Source organism: Anopheles funestus, chromosome 2RL, assembly GCF_943734845.2.
Source record: "Anopheles funestus chromosome 2RL, idAnoFuneDA-416_04, whole genome shotgun sequence".
NCBI lineage: Eukaryota > Metazoa > Arthropoda > Insecta > Diptera > Culicidae > Anopheles > Anopheles funestus.
The window spans coordinates 41,638,868-41,661,698 of NC_064598.1; the positions used below are offsets into that span (position 1 = coordinate 41,638,868).

The window sequence follows — 22,831 nt, forward strand, 5'->3', positions numbered from 1 at the left end:
TCGTTTTTGCAGACACACGAAGAATCAATAACTTCGCTGCTTGCTGCCATATCACCGATTACCTATCGTCAGTTTCCGCTCCGGCTGTACCAAATATCAACCAAATTCCGGGATGAAATGAAACCGCGGTTTGGGTTGATGCGAGCTAAAGAGTTTCTCATGAAGGATCTTTACACTTTCGACGTGGATCGTGATTGCTGCCAAACGACGTACAAGGCAGTGAACGAAGCGTACGACAGAATATTTAGCGAAATAGGAGTGCCATTCGTTAAGGTGGCCGGAGACAGCGGAACGATGGGTGGTTCGATTTCACACGAGTATCACTTCCCCAGCGAGTTGGGAGAAGATCAATTGCTTCAATGTGCCCGCTGCGGTATGCACTCAAACGCTGAGCTTTTTCCAACGCTAGTCCAACGATGCAAAAACTGTGACGGAAGCGAAATTCTCGAACGGCAGGCAGGCATAGAGGTGGCACATGCATTCATCCTTGAGGATCGATACTCAAAGGCGCTGGGTGCGACGTGTCTGCAGACCAATGGGAAACCCGTGCCCTTGCAGATGGGATGCTATGGTATTGGAGTTACTCGTCTAATAGCCGCCGCTGTAGAGGTCCTTTCGAATGAAAAGGAAATCCGATGGCCGGCTGCACTAGCACCGTACCGTGTTTGCATCATTACCCCAAAGGCAGGAAGTAAGGAAGAATCGCAAGCAACTCCGTGGGTTGTAAAACTGTACAACGATTTGCAACTGATGAAGCACTGCGAAGGAGAAGTAATAGTGGATGACCGCACGCAACTTACCATCGGCAAACGACTGTTGGATGCACGGAAAACGGGATATCCCATCATCGTGGTTGTGGGATCAAAAGCTATCGACGAGGAGGTTTTCGAGGTGCACAATCTAGTTACGGCTGAAGAGCTAAATCTATCGTACAGCGACACCTTGACTACAATAGGTAAATCTCTTTCAACCGCAAATCTGAAACGGATCGCTGCAGAAAACCATGGCAACAAAGCTGCACAGGAGCTGTAACATAGTGGGGTGCGGTTATTTATTAAACAAACTCCTGCAGTAATCCGCTAACGCGGGTCAGAAAGTAGGCCTTTACAATAAACGCTAAAATTACGATCAAACAGGAACGAGATCGCGCACAGTCACTTACGACCGAGTGTATCTGCACGAGCGATATCACGAAGTACATCAGCACCAGTATTATATGAATGGCCATACAAGTTTCGGTAGAGCTTTCCCGCCAGATGCTGATTGGAATGAACAGAAATTTCCCTATGCTTGCTAGAATGACACCGTGCAGTAGCATGTGCGGGTAGGTTTTACCATTGCCCGTCACCTTCGGCACCGTGCGATGAAGGGTGCGGGTGAATAAATAAATAAAACCATACAACAGCAGAAACCCGGCCACGAAATGAACCGTCGAGAGGTAAAATCCTTTCTCGGACAGGAAGGGATCGTTCACGTGCGATCGATAGCTGATGCTTGTTATACCTCGAAATGCATCCGACCAGAAGCAGTAGGCTTCGAGCAGTATGAGAATGCAGCCGATTTTCCAAAGATTCTAAAAGGGTAATAATACCTTATAGCAATAAAGGGACAATAAACATGCAGTTTTAGAGGCGTGCTTACCTTGCAGTCGGAGTTATATAAAATATGTCTATAGGCGGGTTTCGATAGCAGAATTAAGTCGATCAGTATGATAAGCACTTCAAATTCGATGTACTTGTCGGCTGGTTTTTTGCATTTTTCCTGGAAAATAGCATAACAATATTAACAATCGATATCCTGTATCCTACCTATAAATGTGCCATACTTACGCAGTCTATTATTTTCAATACTGTTGAACTGATCTGACGATACAATCCTGAAACAGGACGACCGCAATTGATGCATACAAACTTTTTCTCACCCGGTTGATGCTTCAGTAGATCGAAATATCCTTGTAATGGCAAAGATAGCTTCATTTTCGCTTCCTTCAGCGATTGGCGGATGTAGAGCTTAAGAAGAGTCCTTTTTTCTTGTGCTATTTACCGGAAGGTTGTATCTTCATATTTCTCTTTTTCATTCAAAATTTTCTTATCCAAAGGATCACTTTCGCGTTTGTGTGGCCTTCGCCTACTGTTTGATCGAGCGATTGTTGTTGTTTATTTCGTTGAAAATATACGTACTGTTCAACTGTCAGTCGCTGTCAGCGCAATTGCCGGAAACACAATCGCGCGCGAAATGTAGCAAGCATATCTTTTGGATTTAGCAAACTACTGGCACGATTTTAACGCGTATGTGTATTTTACGGATTGTTGAAAATGAAGCTAATTTGTGAAACTTGTACCATTAACCGTACTGTGACGGGGGGTAAACGAGCATTCGTGAAAACGATTCTGGCCATCGGAAAAGGATCCGAACGTAAGACGGATGAACCAAAAATCATGCTAATAACCCGTGGGAACTCAAGTGGCATCAAGTACAACGTGCTAAACAACATAAGCAAACTATTCACCAGCTTTCTAGACCAGGGAAAGGCAACAATTTCGTTCATTACGCCCTCCCACGATGTACAGATTAAAAGCGACAAAGTTCAGCTGCAAGCGTTTCTGAAAGTGCTAAAACTCGTGTTCACTGGCGGTGGCCAACAGGGGGCCGCGACTCCCAACCAACCTCTGTCAGCTCCGTTGCGATTGCCGTGCCTTACAATCGGCAATAAAAAATCGTCCCTTTTAAACTCACCGACCATCCTGGCCACCAAATGCGTGATAACGAACCGCAAAGATTACCCCACGAAAGGATTTTCCCGGCTGCTCACAACGTTGCAAATCTCCGACGTAAAGCTTTCGCGCTTTGACTCACAAATATTGTTGCTGCAGAAGCTTCGGGTTTTAAGTTTGTCAAAAAACTGTATTCGAACCTTGCCTCGTGCACTTGGCCAGCTGCGTCTCAACGAGCTTGACCTATCGAGCAACGATTTGGCCACATGCAACTGGGAGTGGCTGCTAGAATCCAACATTCAATCATCGCTAGTTCTCCTGAACATTTCCGGCAATGGGCTGTCCTTTCTACCGGTCAATGTGATTTATGCGAGTAACCTAGAGACGCTGATGGCGGAAAACAATCACATCCGCAAGCTGCCATTTGCCCTTTGCACCCTGACCCGGTTGCGGATCCTTTCACTGGCGAGTAACTGCATCGATGCTGTACCGGAAACCCTTGCCAGAATGCGGCTGGACCGGTTGGATCTATCAGGAAACGAGCTGCAAACTCATGGCGCTACTGTGCCGGATTTGCGGATGGCTGCCTCGGACACGCAACATCGACAACCATCCAGCCTGTTTGAAGCAGCAGCACGCACAGTTATTTTAAGGAAAATCCCGTACGCGTTTCCAGGGAAGCTGCCGTTCACCGTACTGGAGTTGTTGCGCCGTGCGCCTCTCTGCTGCTGTGGCCGGCCGTGCTTTAATTCGAAAGTGTACCTTCGCTCGAAGGTGGTTAAGCCGAACTGTCACTATACGATCATCAACGAAAATCACCAGCTATGGGCAGACTGTGTGTATTGTAGTGAAAGGTGCTCACGGAAAATGTACTGATGTTCCAGAATGGAACGTGATATTCCTGTGCTCAACGCTGTTAGTTTTAAATACATAATATTATTTCATGACTAATACTAACTAGTTTTTTTGCGGAAGTTTCGAAAGAATTACTACACTTATGTTTGTTTCCGAGTTGTCTCTTGCGATTCAACACGGCTTTTAGCGTACTTTTATTGTTATCTTTAATTGGTTTCACAGAAAAATACGTATTTTGGTACGTAACAAAGAAGGCCAGCGTGTCGCCATCGGGCCGTCCCCAGCCTTGGCGAGTATACGCCGCTATTACAACGCCCGTGCCAAAGTAGATATAGCTCGGAAACCACTTATGGGAACACAACCAACAACTCCGCGTACCAGGCACAAGGATGCACTGGTAACGGAGATGTTCGGAGAGGGCCCTTGTTTCGCGGTGTCGAAATTAATCAAACAGACCGAAGCCCATATCATCATCCTCGGATTCGGACTCTTCCTTCTTTTCCTCGGCCTTTGCTGCCGGGGCTGCGGCGGCAGCAGCCGGAGCGGCTGCAGACGAAGCGGCGGCAAACTTGCTCGGATCCTTGATGAACTCCTTGACCGTTTCGGCTTCCTTGAACTCAACCTCGGTGACGGCGGCAATGGCCAGCAGGTTGCGGAAACCGTTGGCAATGCTGTGCGGCACGGAAGCCAACGTCGGGTATCCGATCTGGAGCGAAACGGCGGCCAGGTTGGCAACTCCGGCCTGGAACTTGGCGCGCAGATCCTCGGCCTTGATGTCGAGGATTTCCGGCGAGAAGATCGAACCGGAATCGTACACCTGCTGAATCTGCAGACCGTACGAGAACGGCGAGATGTTCAGCATGTTTAGCAGCGTAGCTTCCGAAGCGCCGACCTTGTCGCCCGGCTTCAGGATGGGCACATCGTTGATGATTTCAATCGTACCCTTCGAAATCTTGGTCGGGATGGACAGGGCCTGGAAGAAGGAGGTCTTTTCCGGACCAAGACCGGTGTTCTGGGCCGGAATGACGACCTCCAGTGGAGCGATAGCACCAGCACGGGCCGGGGCACGCACCTTGCTCTCGGTCAGCTTGTCGCGGACCTCGGCCAGATCGCCCTTCGTGAAGACGAAGCCAACGTTGCCCTTGATGTGATTGAGCAGCTTCTCCAGGTTCTGGTTGTTTTCCAGATGGCCGCGGATGGCTTTGCGCATCATGGTGTTCTTGCCCATCAGCACGACGGCCGATCCACGGAGTGACATACGGATGGTTTGCATCTGACGGGAACCGACATTGTCGGCACCGACGATGAAACACCGCGGGTATTCATCGAGCAATTGCTGAGGAAAGCATTCGAATGGGTGTCATTAATTAACCGTCTGACTGAATTGTGAGGTTATGTTCTACCAGTGGTACGGAAGTTAGGCGAAATTAACATATCAGACGAGAGTAACAAGCATTTGACGTACAGCCAACTCGTGAGGGTTCAGCTTTGTTCAAGCTTTGAGTAGCTAGTACACATTATAGAGAGTTTTATCATCATTTAATGTTAAATCGACATATTCCAGTTACCACCATGATAACATAACCTTCTCTGTTTCACACACCGTGGCGTATCATTTTTGTTACAACCAATATTCGTCATACATACCACGACTTTCAGGAAATAGTTGGATTTCCAGGTAGCTTTGTCCTCCCTACCCATCTTGGTGTGATAATAGGGACTTCCTAAAGAAATTTAAGAACTAGAAGAGGAAATTCTCCATTAGCACAAATCCAATACCACGTGGAATTCAGTGAGCGAGTTATGGCAGTTTTTGTGCCCATATTTAGAGCGCATGAGGTTGGTACTCAAGCTGAAACGATTATATTGCTGATTTTAAATAAATAAAATCAAGCAGAAACCCACATAGAACAGAAAATTTAAGAAAATATAACCAAATTATCTCTTACCAAAGCGCAAGCTATTGACAGATCAGCTTCTGCGGACGAAATGGACGAATAGAGCCGAGACCATCGCTATCGAACGTTTTGGTACGAGAGAATGAACAGCTCCGGAACGGAACGCATAATCCCTTAACAATTATGGCACATGACAAATAAAACCGTTGGCACCACTATTCTTATAGCAAGCATACGTTTCATAAATTATTGGTAGCAAAAATTGTTTTAATAAATCGAACATAATGCGATTAAATTATTAAATTCTCGGGATATTATGAATTTGAAAAGGTTATATATAATCTCTTACAATGATAAAAAAACACGAGATGCACCCCTCGTTTTATCGCTCTTTGGCGCCAATAGAAAGTCACACAAAACACGTGTTTTATTTGTTTGTTTAATTTTTATTGAACTCTGCTCTAACAATTTTCGTCAAGCACAATTGTAAACATTTTAACTTTAATTATTATTAGCGTATGATCGTCACCAACGTACGTCGCAACGTAAAAGATTCGATGTTCAGCGTATTTTAAAATACGAGAGCAAACGCCAAATTACAATATCGCGTCACCGAATTTTGCTTTATAAAATCACGTGGTAATTTAAGGTATATTTTTTAAGCACGCTTAAGCGAGAGCATTTAGCAATTGATGGAAACAATGTTTTAAAGTTACATATCTACGACTTTTAGCTATTTGTAGTATCTTTTGTGATCTATTTATAGTTTAGAATAACACTTCAAAAATGTTTACTATACTTTTTCGTTAGTCCAAGAATATTACTTACTGTTTACGAGATATACTACAATCGTTTAAAGCATGATTAAACTTGCCAAACGGTTTATGTTTAATCGTTCTAAACCTTCCTCAGCATGGCATTGGCAACGGCGGATCAATGTGAACCAACAAACGATTATATGTATAAATGCAATATTTTCAAACTATCTTAGCATTTGACTATCAAGTCACACCACGAGTCACGCGGTTGGAGTGATAAACCATCTCACTACTCTGTATGATAGTATTTCAAAATTAAAGCTTTATCCTTCTCTTCGAACCTTTACAGTGGTTTCGGTGCGTTAATATTGTGTGCAGTTTGCATTGTCCTGTCCTGTGAAGGGGTTTCTTTTTTTTTGATAGTCTTTTGGCCGGATCCGACGAATGGAAAATGTTCGCTCTATCGGCATACTTCTTCCTGTATCAGGATTTCACTTGTGACATGATCATCGGATGATCGTTAAATTTATCATGCTAGGGATTGTCATTCGTTTGGAATCGGATATAGGGCGAACCGCGTAGCATTCAGCTCACAGTACGAGTGTAAGGATAAATGATATTTCAATCATGCAATATGCGCCTGTTGGTCGTAAGTGGGTTGGTTGGTGCACATCGTTTTGGGCAAAGTTCTGTATGTATAAAAATAAATCAAAATCCTATCACACTAACTTTAACTTTTTGTTGTTGTTGCTGCTAGTAGTAGGTATTTTAGTATTTCATATTTTCCGTTGCTCGCTTCACAACCATTGTATCTCTCTCTCTCTCTGTGTGTGCGGATGTGTTTTGCCTTGTTAAATAGAATGAAATCTATGAGTTCCTGTTTTTATCCAGCGCCTTTCTGTGTCACCGCTCTAGCGTACAGCACAGCAGCTGTAAGATTAGCATGAAGTAAAACGAATATCGAACCATATGGTTGGTCAGAAACACTAGCAGATAAATGTATACCGAGACATCCCTGTCCATGTACTGTCTATGTATATAATCATCGAAAATTTAAAGCTTTCATTTCTTTATCCATTTACCCTTCGCACGTAAGTTGGGTCACTGTTTGGATTGGAGTGATTCCGATTGCATTTTATTTTATCCTTTCTGTCCCGTGCAGCTCTTTCGCGGTTGCGCGCTTTAACTGATCAGTATCAGTATTCCTACCTGCTAGTTTAATGTATACTTCAGAATCATGTTCAAAAGCTCAATATTGATAAACAGTGAACGCACGTCTTTCAGATCACGGCGGCAGACAAACTTCCCGTTAATTGTTTGTCCTTCCTTTACCGGTACCGGTTCCTCTAGGTAGAAAATTGTCTGCTTCCAGTGTGTCGGCCGTGAGTACGGCGAGGTGGAAAATTCGATGTGTTCCGGCAGCTCGAAAAAGGTGTCAAAGTATCCAATCAATGCGGTTAGCTGCGCATCTCGTTTCACCTTCAGCTCAAACTCATAGCTAAAGTTAGGACAGTCCACGTCTACTTCCATCAGGTCAAAGTTTGCAATAATGTTCGCGTTCGTGATTATGTGTTCCGGTTTGCACACTTCGACCGTCGCCTCCCGCAGAACTTCCTTCTTCATGCACGACATATCGAACCCATACACATTCTTCCAGAAGCCGATAAATTCATTGTGTCGCTCAAGATCACCGTAGCCGGCGATGCTAATGTTGCAACGATTTGGCAAAATTAAACCACCATCCCGGAGGTATTGTTTGCGTGCATAAATCACACTGTCCATCATACCTTCGAACAGCAAAAAGTATCCCATCCACTCGGACACAATTATATCGACCTTCTCTATCGGTAATTCAGTATCCTCCAGCCGTCCCTTCACAAACCGAATATTGTCGATATTGTTCTTGCGCACAATGTCCATCGCCTGGTAAATGATATCGGACTGATCGACAGAAATTACCTCCTTCGCACCCGCTTTCGATGCGAACATTGATAGAATGGCCGTACCACAACCCAAATCTAGCACCGTTTTATCCTTCATAATGTCGGCATTACGCAGGATCGCATCCCGATAACTCGATGTGCGTACTTCATCCTACAAATGGCAAGAACATAGCATTACATTCGAATGACAATAAGTCCGCTGTGAAAGCACAAATAAAGGATCAACCTACACTCAACATATCGTGATGAATTCCAAAGTGAGAGTACGTATTGAAATAGCTCTGATCATCATCCACCGACACGCTACTGACACAATGTTCTAATTTGCGCTTAATCTGTTCCAACTTTTTATCGCCTCCAGGGCTATCCTCGTCTGCTTTACCGTTCGGTTGCTGCTGTTCGGCCAACACATTGCGAAAGCTTTCCTTCATTTTTTCTATACTGCTGGCTGCATGCTGCAGCAGATTTTCCTTCTCACGAAGTTGCGCCGTTAGGTCATTAATTATTCCCTGTAACTTGCGGTACTGGTCGGTGGTAAGCGTCATCGTATCGCCGATATCGTTCCCATTGTCTTTCTCACCCGACACGCCAACACCACTACCGGTACCACCACTACCGTTATTTAGCATAATTTCATCCAGCTCATCCAGATCAAACATTAGCCACGTTTCGTTCTCTACCGGCTGTAAATACTTATCATCAGCCCACGGTAAACTGCTTCCTGTAGCCGTTTTGAATTGCTCCGGGTCTGGTTTTTCGCGACGGATATAATTGATCATTTTAATGTACGAATACTCATCCAGGTGGAACCGTCTTCGTACACCGGCAAGATCAAAATCGTGCTGCTGTTTGGCATGGCGTATGGCTACCGTCATTGTTGGGGAGATGGCTTCACAGAACAAACATTTCACCGGATCGTTTTGTTCCTCGGCGATTTCCCATTCATCGTCCTCCCCGTTGGAATCATCTACCGTGGTGTCCATATCGCACAGCGGAGGGCAATCTAGAAAAAAAACACATTAAAAAAAGTGATGTACATCGCTTGTATCACAGCGCGGGAACATGTAATACAAAAAAAAATCTCTTACCTTCTTCATCACTCATTTTCAATATGTTTCAAACTAACTTATGGCGAATCAACTGGTGTAGCAGAACTTGTATGAAAAAACAAGATACAAACCCGCACCGCAAGTTCGGTAATACTGGAAACAATGTATCTACAAATATCTGCAACACGCAACCAGCAGACAGCAATAGAAGGTGAGGGAAAACAGCAAAAAGGACACTTAAAACACGATTCCGAGCGGATCGAACCCAGGACGAAATCACCGCACTGCGCACATGCTTTTGTTGTTGTTGCCACTGTACCGCGTAATTTGACAGTTGTGTCAAAGCTGAACGGTGCATGCTTTTGAAAGCATGACGTTAATTTTGTATTTTCTATTCATTTCACATGTTTATGAGGTTTACTAATAGTAATGCTGCTCTTTTTCTCCTTAAAATATACTTTTAAAGTAACCCGGGAACGAAACAAGTGGCAAACAACACTCTCTTTTTTGAATGCGCCCGTCAATAGCACCATGTGTATCGACTAGCTATGAGCCGTTGACGGAATTACAACAATGGCAGCTGCGATGTTGACAAACAATACAAATCTAAGGAAAGTAACAACACTTTTCAAGCGTTCCACAAAAGTTCCAAGAAATGGATGAGATTTGTCGACTTTGTCTAAATGGTTTGCCAAAAGGTAGAACTAGAACATCGATTACAGACGCACAATTACAGAAAGAATTTCAGCACGTCTTCTGCTTTGACGTAAGTACATATAGTGCAAAAGCTAGAAAAGTTTGCATTGGTGATGCTTGTGCTAAATTCTATTTCTATTCCAATTTAGATTGTTTATGAAGAACATATGCCATTGTATGTCTGCAATAAATGCCGAGGTACTGTGTCGTGCATGCACTCCTACTGCCAGAAGGTTTTGCTAAACCAGCAGCAATTGCTAAACGAAACAAAAGAAACTCTCTTACAGCCAAAGGAAGAAATGAACAACGATGCTGTGTGCGATACCATTTTGTTTGAGGTGGAGGTACTGTCCGCCACAAACGACACACATGGGCAAAAGGAATTTAAGGATCCTATCGGCTTGACCACAGAGAAAGATGAAGAAAACACCATGGTTGACAGTAGCGATGAGGGTGTTCTTGTGAACAAGGATAACCCGCAGGATGAAAAACAGCTGACCAGCAACAAGGATAAAAGTAGCATCAGTGGAAAGACAAAAAAATCACGCTCCAAACAACATGATTATGAAAAGATTATACAAGACTTTTTTAAGCTTGAATGTGAGATCTGTTCAGCGTCGTTGGAAAGTTTTGGATCGGTGCAGGAACATTACCGTGACAAACACAATACAATGGGCTATGTACGATGCTGCGATAAACAGTATTTCATTCGGTCTTATTTGGTAGACCACATCGGCGCCCATCTAGGATCAATCCGGTGCGAGATTTGTCAAAAAAGTTACAAAACCAAACGATACCTTCAGCAGCATATGATCGAAAGTCACAGCAGTGCCGATGATAAACCGTTTAAATGCACCCAGTGTCACATGACATACTCCAAGGAGCATCTGCTGCGAGCTCACAAGCAGATGCACGTGAAGCAACAGTGCAAAATCTGCCAGAAGGTGCTATCAAATCATAACTCATTAAAAGTGCATATCACTCAAGTGCACAGCGGTAATGGAAATCAGATTTGCGACACGTGCGGTAAAATGTTTCGAACCAAAGCAGGGATGGAGCGGCACATCAAGTTGCATCACCAACCCCAGCTAGTCCACTGGGAGCAATGTGGACAGTGTGAAAAGTGGTTCGACTGTAAGGAAAACCTGAAGAAACACATCAGGCTTATACACGACCAGAGAGGTGTATTCCCCTGTGACCAATGCACGCATAAGAGCATTACCCGTAGGGCACTTTCTCATCACAAAAACCGGTTGCACAAACAGAAGCAGATATTTGAATGTGATCACTGTGGTAAAAAGCTCAATTCGAAGTTTGGCCTGCGTGAACACTTGGCCACACATTCAACTATTCCACTCTATTCGTGTGACTTTTGCGAGACCACATTCAACTCGAACGCTAATAAGTATAAGCATTACAAGAACAAACACTTCAAAGAATGGGAAGATCTAAAACAGCAAAAACTTATGGAAAAAATTAGCACCGGCATTGTTCGCACATAAAGAGCGTTTGTTTCACCGACAGGCGTACGCAATGGCACCCGAGGATGATTCATCATTGAATTTGAATAAAAAATCATTTACATTAAGATTGCATTACATGTTTTTAAATTGTGTATCCTTGTCATCTCTAAAATTTTCTTAAATAAGATCGGCCTTTTCATCGCCGAGCAGAATGGATAATTGAGGAATCTAGATGATGGCCTTTCAGGAACACAGGACCTTTTCTCATCCGATCAAATGGTTACTGCTTGCTACCTACTTCGTATCGCTGCTCAATACGGGTACCTCTTTCGAAATATGCTCACAATAATCACTTTTAAATGTGAATTCATGCTGTTACACTGTTTGAATTAGTCTACCACGCGATTGTGTAAGTGGAATACTTTGTTCTATTCAATACAGATGCTGACGGATGTTTTTAATACAGGTATACCTGGCAACACTGCTATTATAGCTGTCAGATCGATATCGTTCATGAAAACACGCGGTTTATGTAGATGATTGCAACTGTGTTTCTAGTTCATCGTTTTTGTGCCTGTGAGAATTTAAAACAAAAATAACGCAAAAACATGGTTAACGTTGAGCCTGCGTTCCCTCGTGGCCAATATAAACCACAGCAGGATGTAAAGAATCGTGTGAAAAAACCTAAAACTTCGAAAAAGGTAAGTGCAGATTACCAATGCCCTGCAGCCGTGCACATGTAAAAAGGTTTTCTTTATGTTTAGCAGTATGGCGCTACGATTTTACCAGAAGAAAAGGCTTTTCGACTTCGCCCCGAAGAGCGTCGCAAACTAAAGTTGAGTGAAAATAGGTACGAAGACACTGAGGATCAACAATCATTGGATGCTTCGAATCTTACGGTCAGCATGATATCGACCGGCATGCTCGTGCTGGGCTGTGTGAAACGTATCAACAAAACTGATATGGAGCTTTCATTCCCTGGGCGTATTAAGGGTTCTGTGCCAATTTCAAAGATATCTGATGCGTACTCCAAACGACTGCAGCAGATGGTCAACTTTGAATCCGCCTATTGCCCATCGTTGAATGATTTGTACAGTGTCGGAGATATGGTGTACGCAAAGCTGACCGAAAAAAAAATTTCCGGTACGTTGCAGTTGTTCTTTTCGCTGAAGCCAACCGATTTGCATAGCCAATATGTTAACTCGCAGCTCGTCGCTGGTCTGATTTTGGTGGCATCAATCGTCGAAAAGGAGGATCATGGGTACACCATGGACATCGGTATACACAACGTGCGTGCCTTTCTATCGGATAAAAATCTTGGCCAAAATCGCGACGACATAGGCCGTAACCTGTTTTGTTCGATAGAATCGGTGTCGCAGCATGGTACTGGAGCAACGGTCCTTCTGAAGGCTTTAGATCCGGATGCTCCCCGGGTGCTGGATGTTGAGCAGGTCGACCTGGGGATGGTAGTACCAGGGTGCAAACTAATGTTCACCGTTGGTGAACCAGTAAAGTTCGGTTTACAGGGAATGCTGTTTGATGATACGGTTCCCGCATTCGTAAATGAAACCATGCTCACCAAGGTAACGAGCACGCCGAAAAAGTACAGCATGTTCAAGAAGCTACCCGCTACACTGCTGTACGTAATACCGAGCACGAATCAGATATTTGTTTCGTTGCGACCGTACCCCAACAATCGGGTCGAAATTTATGAGACATATAGGCACGGTGCGACAATTGAGAAAGCTTTCGTAAAAGCTATCGATGGTATCGGAGTATGGTTCCAGTTCCAGAATAAGCATCGCGCTTTACTTCTTCGGAAGTTCATCATAAAACGAGCTGAATCGTTGGGTCGGTTTGACGAGAGCGTCGTAATGGGAAAGTATCAAATCGATACAGCCCACAAGTTGTCTATAATTTACCACGATCCACTCGAAGACACGTACATTGTCAGTGATGATCCCTCGCACGTTGATGAAATGATAATGACCCCGAACGATATCGTTATCGGAAATATTTACAAATGCCACGTACTAAACATAGTCGAACAAGGAGCACACGTGCGTGTTGGCAATGTAAGAGGATCGCTGTTTTACGAGTATTATGATCGATCACACCCGGTTAAACCGAATGATACCATATTAGTGCGAGCTGTTTACCGAGAACCTGGTAACGGGTACGTAAAATTTACCAACCATCCGGCGTTCTTGGACGAGAAGGCTAGCATTTTATATGAATGGGAACAGCTGGATGCCACAAAGGATGAGCAGACTTTTCTCGGTGTCATTTCCAGAATATTAGACAATAACAACATTATCGTAAGATTCTTTAACGGTATAACCGCCAAGATGGATAATCCCTACAGAAACCCAAAATGCGATTTTGCCAGAATTGCTAAACTGCGTGAGGGTACCGTAGAAAAATTCACTGTAACTAATTTCGAAAACGAAACGAAACGGATCTTTCTTAAACTAGCGCCCACTGAAGAAACGATTCAATCGGCTGTCGTCGTTAATGCCATCGTTTTATATGTACATGCCACCGGTATTGATGTGCGGACGGAGGATGGCGAGACTGGCACCATCCCATCAGAATGTTTTTCCGAATTTGGTGAACATAACTCACTTTACATGCGACTACTGCAGGAAGGTACAACGCTTACCGTAGTCAGGACAAACCCCGGTACGTACAGCTTCCGATTGGTACCGTACTTCAAGACGCATCCCATGAACATCGAATCCGTGCGAAGAGGTGCTCTGTTGAAGGGCAACTGCATTACCGTGAATGGTGTGCTGTATGTAACTCCGTTGCTTAGCAACTTCTCGCAACGATACGAGATAAAGATGAAGGAGAATTATCGTAAAGTTGAGGATGGTTCCGTCATGATGATGCATGTGTTAAATGTAAAAAACAAATCGGAGAAAGATTACACCATGGACGTGAGCACCGCACTAGATGTTGTGGCCGGAAATGGAATTGACGACGTTTACCATTTCATGATGGAATATTTTAAGGACGTTAAAGCTTTGATTGAAAGGTTTGTATACACACCAATGCGGTGGGATTGAAACATAATGATATTAACTATAAAAACGTTTCTTCAATAATATTACAGATATCAAGAAGAAAAATATCCCTTTGCCAACTATACCATCGGTCAGCATGTCGAGTGTGTAGTCGAGAGCATCGTTCCAGAATCCAACAAAATAGCTATCGAGGTGCATGCGATCAATAAGCAATCAAAACACGCCGCTGCAAAAGGCATTGCCACAATTGTCCTGCCCGATAAGCCCGCCTCGTTATACAAGGTCGGCCAAAAGGTTCCCGGGCGCGTTGTGTGGATTGATGTGGAGCGAAAGCTGGTACATGTCTGTTTGGATAAACCGCTGTTTGAACGGATTGCACCACTAGATGCAAATACGAAGGTACAAAAATCGAAAGTGCAGCAACCAGCGTGGGTATTGTTTGCGAACAAGTACGTACAAATATGTTGCTTTCAATCGGGTCCGCAAAGTACATTGTTGATTGTACCAGTGAAGCATCATTACAATGATATGGTAAACAGTACGAATAATGACACCAACTCGCTCCAAGTACGAACGATCAAGCGATTGGGACCGATGATGTTCGCCGTCCAAGAACAAGCGTTATATTTTTATAATAGTTGTCAAGCTCAGGCAAGTGTTGCAAATATGGGCCCTACAGAAATGTTGGTTAGTTACCGACAATTATCAGAAACTTTCGATGAAACCTCCATGCTCGAGGAGGACGAAACGGATGTTACGGACGAATCGGAAAATGAAAGCGTCGATGAGGCACCGATAAAGGTAGGAAAGAGGACAGGAAACGCAGAAGATGATAATGACCAGGATGAAACCGCCAACAACATGGATGATGATGAAGATTACGACAATGATAAATCGAGCGGCCCAACACCATCCGCCATGGGCACTAGTAAACAGCGAAAGAAAGGTTCAACTTCTAAACCATCTAAAAATGGAAATTATAAGCCAATTCTAAAACGCAAGATCTTGGCTGAAGCAGAGGAAAGTGCGCCAGAGAAACAGCTCCCGTTGAAGAAGAAGAAGCAGAAGAAGAAATCATCTCCCGTTGAAGTTCTTGAGACGGCTACTACTGTTGCAAAGGTGCCAAAAACGGGCTCGAAAAAGACTAAAAAATCCCTTCTTCTAATTGGAAAAAAGGAGAAATCGAAGAAATCGAAATTGAAAAAGAAAATTGCAGCATAAAACATCGAATGTTTTATGATCAGAAATGTACTATCTGACCATGATTCGCTAGAAGTGCAGATTGCTTTTGCGGTGATGAAATTCATATTTGTTGTAAATAAAATTGCATCACCAACATCATGCACTGAGCACAGTATGGTTCGATCGTAGGGAAACACATCAGACCCATACACAACAAGTTGTATACCGCAGCGATGAATTCAAGCACCAAATAAAGCTTCAAATATCGTTTTTCAGTTTCTATGAACGATCGTCCCCAAAAAAACACGAACATAAATTTCACACCAAAGCAGCGCTTTTAAGTGAACGCACATAAGATGTTTGGAGCATCGTTCATTGGACTGATATTAGGAACCAGGGTTAAAAAAAAAGTTGAGCGTTTCCGTTCTTTTTTCCCATTTCAAGTATAATAAGAGTATTGAATGAAAATAAACATAATCTTTCTTACAAGGAAATTCAGAAATAGCAGGCTTAGTCGTCTTGAGATTGTGATACCTAAACAATCTGTATATCTACGATATAAACAACAGTGCATTTCTTTTTCCAACTTCATTTTAATTCCTCCACAACGATTGTCGCAAACAATCATCAGGAAAAACGAACGGTTTTCTGAATTTAGATACTAAGAGAACATACTACGGACGAGGTAACACTAAACGTGGTGCGCATCCGTTTGCATACCCTTCGGATGATTACGCGAAACGAGCTACGCTATAAAAAATTATATCTGACGTATAGCAGCAGCATAGAAAAGTTTTCATAATGACTTATAGAAGGCGCTGAAGTGTAAATTCCGACGTAGTGCATTATACTGACATGCAGATGTCGCTATCAGATATTTTCAAGTGACAAATTTCAGCTCTTGCGTTGGATGCTCTGTTGTTATTACGGATCGAATTTTTCTCTTGTATCTCGAATCAAAAACGACGACGAATCTCGCGTTCTTCGGCAACAACGATTTTGAACGATAAGTTAAGCAAATGTTTTGAAAAGGAGATAGAAAATTTAATTACTAATTTATCATCGTTAATCGCAGTGTTGCAGCAATACGGTCAGGTCGTTTTTTTTTTAATAACAAAATCGCGCCGTTGTGTTATTTTCGTGAGCGCAGCTTTTATTTTTTCGCAAATGATGTTAAATATTCAATGATGTAAAATAATAAATAATGATTCACTTGAAGGGACTTGAACCACGAAAATTAAAAATGCTTTGAGAATTTAGACACCACATGACATGATAAACCTGATAAACCCTGTACCCTGAAACCACTGATAGTCCGCAGACTTTGCTTTGTGGGAACGTTTACCGGTTTCTTTTATGAAAGATTCTTTTTGCCGATAGTGTCGCCACCTTGGAACATTTTGCTTGGTTCGCGTTGAACCAATCACGGACTCACAATTGGCATTCTATGTGCCCAGTGCGTGAATTTTGACATCCGTCGGAAACTTCGAACACGCGGAATATCGGCTGAATACGTCATACCAAAGTCTGTATAATATAGTGGTCGATGCATACAGTGTAAATTGACTAGATATCGTGGAAAAATGTTTGGAAGTTTGGTCCAAAGGATAAATGCACTTTTCAGGATATAACCCAGCTTATAACATGAGTCTCTGGTGATAAACAAGTGATCATTGTGTTATTAAGTGTGTTAAAATGCATTTTTGATATCATCTGCAGCGCCTGCGCTAGTAGCTTGTTAACTTGAATTGTGACTGTTGAACGCAAAGAAATTGTGTTTAAAAGCAATTACATGGCCAGGAATTCGAATGAGTTTCTAAGATTCTATTATATGCTATAGGCAAAATATAGGGAATAAATATGTAAAGGTCAAATACCCTTCATGAAGCTGAGTGAAGATGTAACAATGTTTGGAAGGAAAAATGGCTAAAGTCTGAAACAAGACCCCCCCCCACTCACAGGCACTCATTTGAGTGACTTTTTTTTCGTGCAGGGTGGTTCGCAATCGGTTGCGTGTTTTTTAATTATGTTTCGAGACACAGACACCTGAGGGCATGGCCGTCGAAGAAGAAAATGTAGCAATTGGTGCCATCTATCGACCACAGGTCAAAGATTGGCGATCCGTTGGATACCGCCCGAGTTATGGAGCAAAGTTGGACCAAAAATGAGGAAAATTGCACCAAATACCCGAAAAAGTGCAACAGTTGCTTTCGCGAATAGCTCCGGCCACAGACATGGTAGCGATTAGTGGTGCATGGACGAAATGTAGCCACAAGTGCCATCTAGCCATGGCCAGAAGAAAGTTTGGCGATATCTTGGATACCGGCGGAGCTATGGGGCAAAGTTGGGCCAAAAATGAGGAAAATTTTGCGGTTTCACAAACAGCGAACTTGGTTCCTCGATGAATAAATCACTTTTCACTATGCGAAAACCTCCTTACAATTTAATAGTAATTGTAAAAAAAATCAAATTCAGGCCACATTGCATAGTCTCCGAACCACCCTGTACGAAAAATTGACACGCAGATGAGTGACCGTGAGTGGGGGGGGTCGTGTTTCAGACTTTAGCCGAATAAATCACTTTTCACTATGCGAAAACCTCCTTACAATTTAATCGTAATTGTAAAAAAAATCAAATTCAGGCCACATTGCATAGTCTCCGAACCACCCTGTACGAAAAATTGACACGCAGATGAGTGACCGTGAGTGGGGGGAGTCGTGTTTCAGACTTTAGCCGAAAAATATCCCCATTCAGACGCGTCACATAACTGCTTTTATAAGACGTCTTTGACTTGTTCGCACCGCAGCAAACTGTCGACTGTCGAATGTCAAAATTTACGCAATGGGTACAGAGAATGCCAATTGTGAGCTAGTGATTGGTTCAACGCGGACCAATCAGAGCGTACGTAGATGGCAGCACCGTCGGTAAGAAGAGCAGGTTTTGAATAAAACCGGGAGCCATGGTTGTTTATTATTATTCGTCTATACTGCGTTCTTTCGGCCAGTCCATTTTGTGAGCGAAGTGCATTCGAAGTGCATAGTGCATAGAAAAGTTGCTAATTTCTACCAAAATGCGTACGTTTGCGGTTTTATTGGCCGCCATCCTGGCCGTTAATGCCGAAGTGTACTTTGAAGAAGGATTCAAAGACGGTAAGCAGTGCAGTTTAGCGCGTTTTGCCATCAGGCCCCCCATCATCTCCCGGCAAGCTTAGCTAACTTTACATTTCGTGTGTCGTGTGTCTCTTATTTGATTTACAACAGATTCGTGGCAAAAGACCTGGGTCCAGAGTGAACACAAGGGTGTGGAGTATGGCAAGTTTGTGCACACAGCCGGAAAGTTCTTCAATGATGCCGATACCGACAAAGGTAAGTACAGTAGCAAAAAAGAAAACCTTTTTCTTCGCATCGGGAAAAGTTCAGACGCCCACTAATGTAAGCGCACATAGCGGCGCCGCTAACTAGATCGCAAACAGCAGCGACGTGTCAATTTTCTAGAATGTGAATGACCGCTTTTCTCGCGTTAGAATACAGAGTGAGACGTAAGCGCGGTTGGTTGATAAATTGGGTGTGTTCCCTTGTCCCTGGGTGTGTTACATGAAAAGTGGAAGTACGATAACGGGGCTAAAGGCACCCTGATAAACCACGTTGAGTGCATGTGTGGCGTAAAAAAAATTGCATAATTTTCCCAGCCGTCTAAACAGGGAAACACACACACACCAGCAAAGATTCTTCCCTTCTCGTTTTGGGTTGCGTTGAAAAAAATGGAAGAAGATCGAAGCATATACGATGAAAGGAAGATGAAGGAAAAAGCATAAGATCGCATAACGCGGCAGCACTAGATGACGTACCCGGCATCGCAAGCAGAAGCGATCAAGAACAGGAAAAACCGGCAAAACATCACGCTCGGCTACTCTCGCTCGTAGCAGTTTTGTTCTTTTGTCGCCGTGGCAACGGGGGTAGGTTGCTTCTTCCCAATGCCACTCTCATGTGTGACGTGTCCGCTCGGTAATGGTGGTTCCGCACCACAGCGGAATGTTCGAGAAAGCCCGGGCGTTGTTCCGAGGAGGGCAGCCTTTATCGGCGTTCTCATCGTTCACCTATGTTCAAATGGATTTATGATTACTGTTCGATTTTCCATGGCCTTGTGTAGCACTCTAGGGAAAAAAGACAGTTCCTGTCTGTACGGTCTCTCATTATGGTCATGATTTTTACGTAAATTTGTTGATGAACAGGTGGTGCCGCTGGGGGGTGGTAAATCGCAAAGGTGTCGATGCTTATCAGTACGCTTTGGGAGGTGTATTGCTGCTACTACCCCGTGCCCTCCGATCAGCGAAACAAACGGACGGAACGGGCATGAAGCATGCAAAGGATGTGTTTTTTCTGTTTTAATCATTTATTGCGTCCACCATGTGTAACGTTAATGTGCGTGACATGAGCACCAAAACAAGCCTGTGATTGCTTTGATGCTCTTTTTAATTGAACGTGTCTAAAAGACCCCTGACCACAGTATGGGCCATGGTTACGAAAACTGGGTCGGAAAATAGCTTAACTTTTCATGTTCTAGAAATTTTAGTAGGTGTAGGAAAAATACAAACGGCCAAGAAAGAACTTTATATTGAGGTTTGTTTTCATTACTGTTTTGTTTGTGTGTTTACCTTTCTGTGGAACACGTAGTGGAGAGAGATCCACTTTTGCTTTGTTGATTTATTTTTAACACAATAGTCCTCATTACCTTCATTTGGTAGAGAGGGGTTTGCATTAAATTGGTGTCATCTGCAACATGTTTCGTTTGCGACGCACATATTGAACCAAAGTGGGACAAAATGTTTTTTTCTCATTGTGCTCTTGTGGTGTTGGTAAAAATAAGAACAATTATGTGCGAAAGTTCTCAAACAAATATTATATGATTCCATATTAACTTATCTTCCGTGACAGGTCTACAAACGTCGCAGGATGCCCGGTTCTACGCTCTGTCTAACAAGTTCACGCCGTTCTCCAACAAGGATGATACTCTCGTCATCCAGTTCTCGGTGAAACACGAGCAGAACATTGACTGCGGCGGTGGCTATCTAAAGGTGTTCGACTGTTCTGTCGATCAGAAGGATTTGCACGGTGAGACGCCGTACCTGGTCATGTTCGGGCCGGACATTTGCGGACCGGGCACGAAGAAGGTGCACGTGATCTTCAGCTACAAGGGCAAGAACCATCTGATCAACAAGGACATTCGCTGCAAGGACGATGTGTTCACTCACTTCTACACGCTGGTCGTGCGCGCGGACAACACGTACGAGGTGTTGATCGACAATGAGAAGGTTGAGTCTGGCAGCTTGGAGGATGACTGGGACTTCCTGCCACCGAAGAAGGTTAAGGATCCGGAAGCCAAGAAGCCGGAAGATTGGGATGATCGTGCTACCATCGCCGACCCGGATGATACCAAGCCGGAGGACTGGGACAAACCAGAACACATTCCCGATCCGGATGCCACCAAGCCGGACGACTGGGACGATGAGATGGACGGCGAATGGGAACCACCGATGATCGACAATCCCGAGTACAAGGGCGAGTGGAAACCGAAGCAGATCGACAATCCGGCCTACAAGGGTGTTTGGGTGCATCCGGAAATCGACAACCCGGAGTACGTAGAGGACAAGAGTTTGTACCTGCGCGAGGAAGTGTGCGCCGTCGGTGTTGACGTGTGGCAGGTAAAGTCGGGCACCATTTTCGACAACTTCCTCATCACCAACGATCTCGAGGCAGCGAAGAAGGCGGCCGCCAGCGTCAAGGATACGCAGGAGGGCGAAAAGAAGGTGAAGGACGCACAGGAAGCCGAAGAGCGCAAGAAGGCCGAAGAGGAGGCGGCGGCTGAAGAAGCTGCCAAGGACGACGAGGATGAGGATGATGAGGACGATTCGGACAACGCGCTGCCAGGTGAAGCGACCGAGGTGGAGGATGATGGACACGATGAGCTGTAAAAGCAGGAAGCGATTGCTGCAATACGCAGGACGCTTTAACGTATTCCTATGGAATGCGACCCATGAATCGATGGGGTGAGGGTAGAACGCAAGAACGAAACACTAATCGACTGCCACAGAAAATAGGAGACCGAGGTGGAAACAAAACCGACGCAAAATGATAAGGAAGGTAACACAGCATTTCACTTACACAATGGGAAGGGTACGAGACCGCAGTAGAGACAAATCGAGAAATCTGCTTAGTTGGGGTGATAACTTTCAGAGAGAAGCAGGGACTGAGTAATGAAGGCGCACTTAGAACGGCATTACCTGTCGTTTAGACAGTGACACTAGTTTGGTGCGTGTATGCTTGTTGTACACCCATGAGAAGAGGGTTTTTTTGCTCCTAATATCGAATAGATTTTGCGACCAGTAGCGCGCCTCCTACTACTTTATAGGAATGTTAATGAAAGGCACGACATTCGACTATGTTCAAATAGTCATCTCAAGCGGGACGAATGGAATGGGAATGCACGACACGACGGCGCATTGAATGGATGGCAGGATCGTCGACTAATCTCACACATACACAAAGTAGCCTATCTTTTCTTCCTATCGTGCATTACCTGGCAATATAAGCTGTAACGATCATGTTTAAGACTGTACGCTTGGTTTACACAACGTGCAGAAAAGTTATTTTTGTTTTTGTGGGTAATCGTTTTGTTTTAATTCCCTTTTTTCCGCCCTATTATGAGTGTACTTGATTTAGATTTTTAAGAACTAGCAGGCAGGCCACCTTACAAGAGTGTAAAATATGAAACCAATGGACAGATAGACGACTATTAGTGAAAAACAAAGCAACAGGAAGAATAACAACAAAAACTTGTTGAAGAACAAATGTGGTGTTAATGATAAAGAGAGAGAAAAAAAACAGTCAGAAACAATAAAAAACAAATTGAAAAATCTAAATACTATACTTCTACTTCTTGTCTTAACGACCTCTAAGATCATGCCGGCCATTTTTGGCTTGGTACTACGTGCCAGCGTAGGGATGGGTAATCCGGAGTGGATCGTGAATCGTGGATCCACTCCGACTCCGCGTATGAAAAATTGATTCCGACTCCGACAAAAAACCAAAATTGACTCCGGCGAGTTCGGCGAAGTCCGATCGAATCCGGTCGAGTCGATCTAGATCGATTCCGGATGATTCCCCCAGATTGATTCAGATTTCAGAGTCCGACTAGCCATGGATAAATTGTAAATTGTTCAGGACTTGATCCTCGTTCGATCGTTCCGA

General features: G+C 43.8%; 8 protein-coding genes across 10 annotated transcripts in view; 5 read left to right on the forward strand and 3 right to left on the reverse strand.

Annotated features, from left to right (window-relative positions):
- LOC125761714 (probable proline--tRNA ligase, mitochondrial) overlaps positions 1-1,139 on the forward strand; it is a 289,722-nt gene extending 288,583 nt beyond the window's left edge. For both annotated transcript variants that reach the window (XM_049423160.1, XM_049423159.1), the window contains one exon: positions 13-1,139. In XM_049423160.1, the coding sequence (XP_049279117.1) occupies positions 13-1,032 (1,020 nt within the window). In that variant the 3' untranslated portion in view covers positions 1,033-1,139. The remainder of the gene's footprint in view (positions 1-12) is intronic.
- Positions 1,028-2,159, reverse strand: LOC125761735 (protein ARV1). Its single transcript, XM_049423183.1, has 3 exons — positions 1,830-2,159; positions 1,642-1,761; positions 1,028-1,573 (listed from the first exon to the last, which is right to left on the reverse strand). Exons 1-3 carry the CDS (start codon positions 1,974-1,976, stop codon positions 1,055-1,057), a joined length of 786 nt encoding a protein of 261 aa, XP_049279140.1. The 5' UTR covers positions 1,977-2,159; the 3' UTR covers positions 1,028-1,054.
- Positions 2,160-2,187: 28 nt separating this feature from the next.
- On the forward strand, positions 2,188-3,624 carry LOC125761717 (leucine-rich repeat protein 1). The gene has a single exon (XM_049423163.1). It carries the CDS (start codon positions 2,316-2,318, stop codon positions 3,588-3,590), a length of 1,275 nt encoding a protein of 424 aa, XP_049279120.1. The 5' UTR covers positions 2,188-2,315; the 3' UTR covers positions 3,591-3,624.
- An 85-nt stretch (positions 3,625-3,709) lies between these two features.
- On the reverse strand, positions 3,710-5,625 carry LOC125761731 (60S acidic ribosomal protein P0). The gene is made up of 3 exons (XM_049423179.1): positions 5,519-5,625; positions 5,217-5,310; positions 3,710-4,905 (listed from the first exon to the last, which is right to left on the reverse strand). Exons 2-3 carry the CDS (start codon positions 5,268-5,270, stop codon positions 4,012-4,014), a joined length of 948 nt encoding a protein of 315 aa, XP_049279136.1. The 5' UTR covers positions 5,271-5,310; positions 5,519-5,625; the 3' UTR covers positions 3,710-4,011.
- Positions 5,626-5,892: 267 nt separating this feature from the next.
- Positions 5,893-9,544, reverse strand: LOC125761707 (uncharacterized). The gene is made up of 3 exons (XM_049423151.1): positions 9,257-9,544; positions 8,399-9,171; positions 5,893-8,319 (listed from the first exon to the last, which is right to left on the reverse strand). Exons 1-3 carry the CDS (start codon positions 9,270-9,272, stop codon positions 7,438-7,440), a joined length of 1,671 nt encoding a protein of 556 aa, XP_049279108.1. The 5' UTR covers positions 9,273-9,544; the 3' UTR covers positions 5,893-7,437.
- A 134-nt stretch (positions 9,545-9,678) lies between these two features.
- On the forward strand, positions 9,679-11,508 carry LOC125761711 (transcription factor grauzone-like). Its single transcript, XM_049423154.1, has 2 exons — positions 9,679-9,983; positions 10,063-11,508. Exons 1-2 carry the CDS (start codon positions 9,873-9,875, stop codon positions 11,413-11,415), a joined length of 1,464 nt encoding a protein of 487 aa, XP_049279111.1. The 5' UTR covers positions 9,679-9,872; the 3' UTR covers positions 11,416-11,508.
- A 361-nt stretch (positions 11,509-11,869) lies between these two features.
- LOC125761692 (protein RRP5 homolog) lies at positions 11,870-16,690 on the forward strand. Of its 2 annotated transcripts, none has more exons than XM_049423126.1 (3): positions 11,870-12,077; positions 12,141-14,413; positions 14,492-16,690. In XM_049423126.1, exons 1-3 carry the CDS (start codon positions 11,985-11,987, stop codon positions 15,621-15,623), a joined length of 3,498 nt encoding a protein of 1,165 aa, XP_049279083.1. In that variant the 5' UTR covers positions 11,870-11,984; the 3' UTR covers positions 15,624-16,690. The 2 variants fall into 2 exon arrangements, with proteins under 2 accessions (XP_049279083.1, XP_049279084.1); XM_049423127.1 differs by having other exon boundaries at positions 12,144-14,413.
- Positions 16,691-18,543: 1,853 nt separating this feature from the next.
- LOC125763823 (calreticulin) lies at positions 18,544-22,503 on the forward strand. Its single transcript, XM_049427375.1, has 3 exons — positions 18,544-18,733; positions 18,845-18,949; positions 20,519-22,503. The coding sequence occupies exons 1-3, from the start codon at positions 18,655-18,657 to the stop codon at positions 21,553-21,555; spliced, it is 1,221 nt and encodes a 406-aa protein (XP_049283332.1). The 5' UTR covers positions 18,544-18,654; the 3' UTR covers positions 21,556-22,503.
- The last annotated feature ends 328 nt before the right edge of the window (positions 22,504-22,831 follow it).

Coding starts and splice junctions, on each gene's coding strand:
- LOC125761711 (XM_049423154.1), top strand. CDS start 9,873: ATGGATGAGATTTGTCGACTTTGTCTAAATGGTTTGCCAAAAGGTAGA. Junction 9,984..10,062: donor AGCACGTCTTCTGCTTTGAC/GTAAGTACATAT, acceptor ATTCCAATTTAG/ATTGTTTATGAAGAACATAT.
- LOC125763823 (XM_049427375.1), top strand. CDS start 18,655: ATGCGTACGTTTGCGGTTTTATTGGCCGCCATCCTGGCCGTTAATGCC. Junction 18,734..18,844: donor TGAAGAAGGATTCAAAGACG/GTAAGCAGTGCA, acceptor GATTTACAACAG/ATTCGTGGCAAAAGACCTGG. Junction 18,950..20,518: donor TGATGCCGATACCGACAAAG/GTAAGTACAGTA, acceptor CTTCCGTGACAG/GTCTACAAACGTCGCAGGAT.
- LOC125761735 (XM_049423183.1), bottom strand. CDS start 1,976: ATGAAGCTATCTTTGCCATTACAAGGATATTTCGATCTACTGAAGCAT. Junction 1,762..1,829: donor TATTGAAAATAATAGACTGC/GTAAGTATGGCA, acceptor GCTATTTTCCAG/GAAAAATGCAAAAAACCAGC. Junction 1,574..1,641: donor TATATAACTCCGACTGCAAG/GTAAGCACGCCT, acceptor TTACCCTTTTAG/AATCTTTGGAAAATCGGCTG.
- LOC125761692 (XM_049423126.1), top strand. CDS start 11,985: ATGGTTAACGTTGAGCCTGCGTTCCCTCGTGGCCAATATAAACCACAG. Junction 12,078..12,140: donor AACCTAAAACTTCGAAAAAG/GTAAGTGCAGAT, acceptor CTTTATGTTTAG/CAGTATGGCGCTACGATTTT. Junction 14,414..14,491: donor GTTAAAGCTTTGATTGAAAG/GTTTGTATACAC, acceptor ATAATATTACAG/ATATCAAGAAGAAAAATATC.
- LOC125761707 (XM_049423151.1), bottom strand. Junction 8,320..8,398: donor TTCATCACGATATGTTGAGT/GTAGGTTGATCC, acceptor TGCCATTTGTAG/GATGAAGTACGCACATCGAG.
- LOC125761717 (XM_049423163.1), top strand. CDS start 2,316: ATGAAGCTAATTTGTGAAACTTGTACCATTAACCGTACTGTGACGGGG.
- LOC125761731 (XM_049423179.1), bottom strand. CDS start 5,270: ATGGGTAGGGAGGACAAAGCTACCTGGAAATCCAACTATTTCCTGAAA. Junction 4,906..5,216: donor ACTATTTCCTGAAAGTCGTG/GTATGTATGACG, acceptor TGCTTTCCTCAG/CAATTGCTCGATGAATACCC.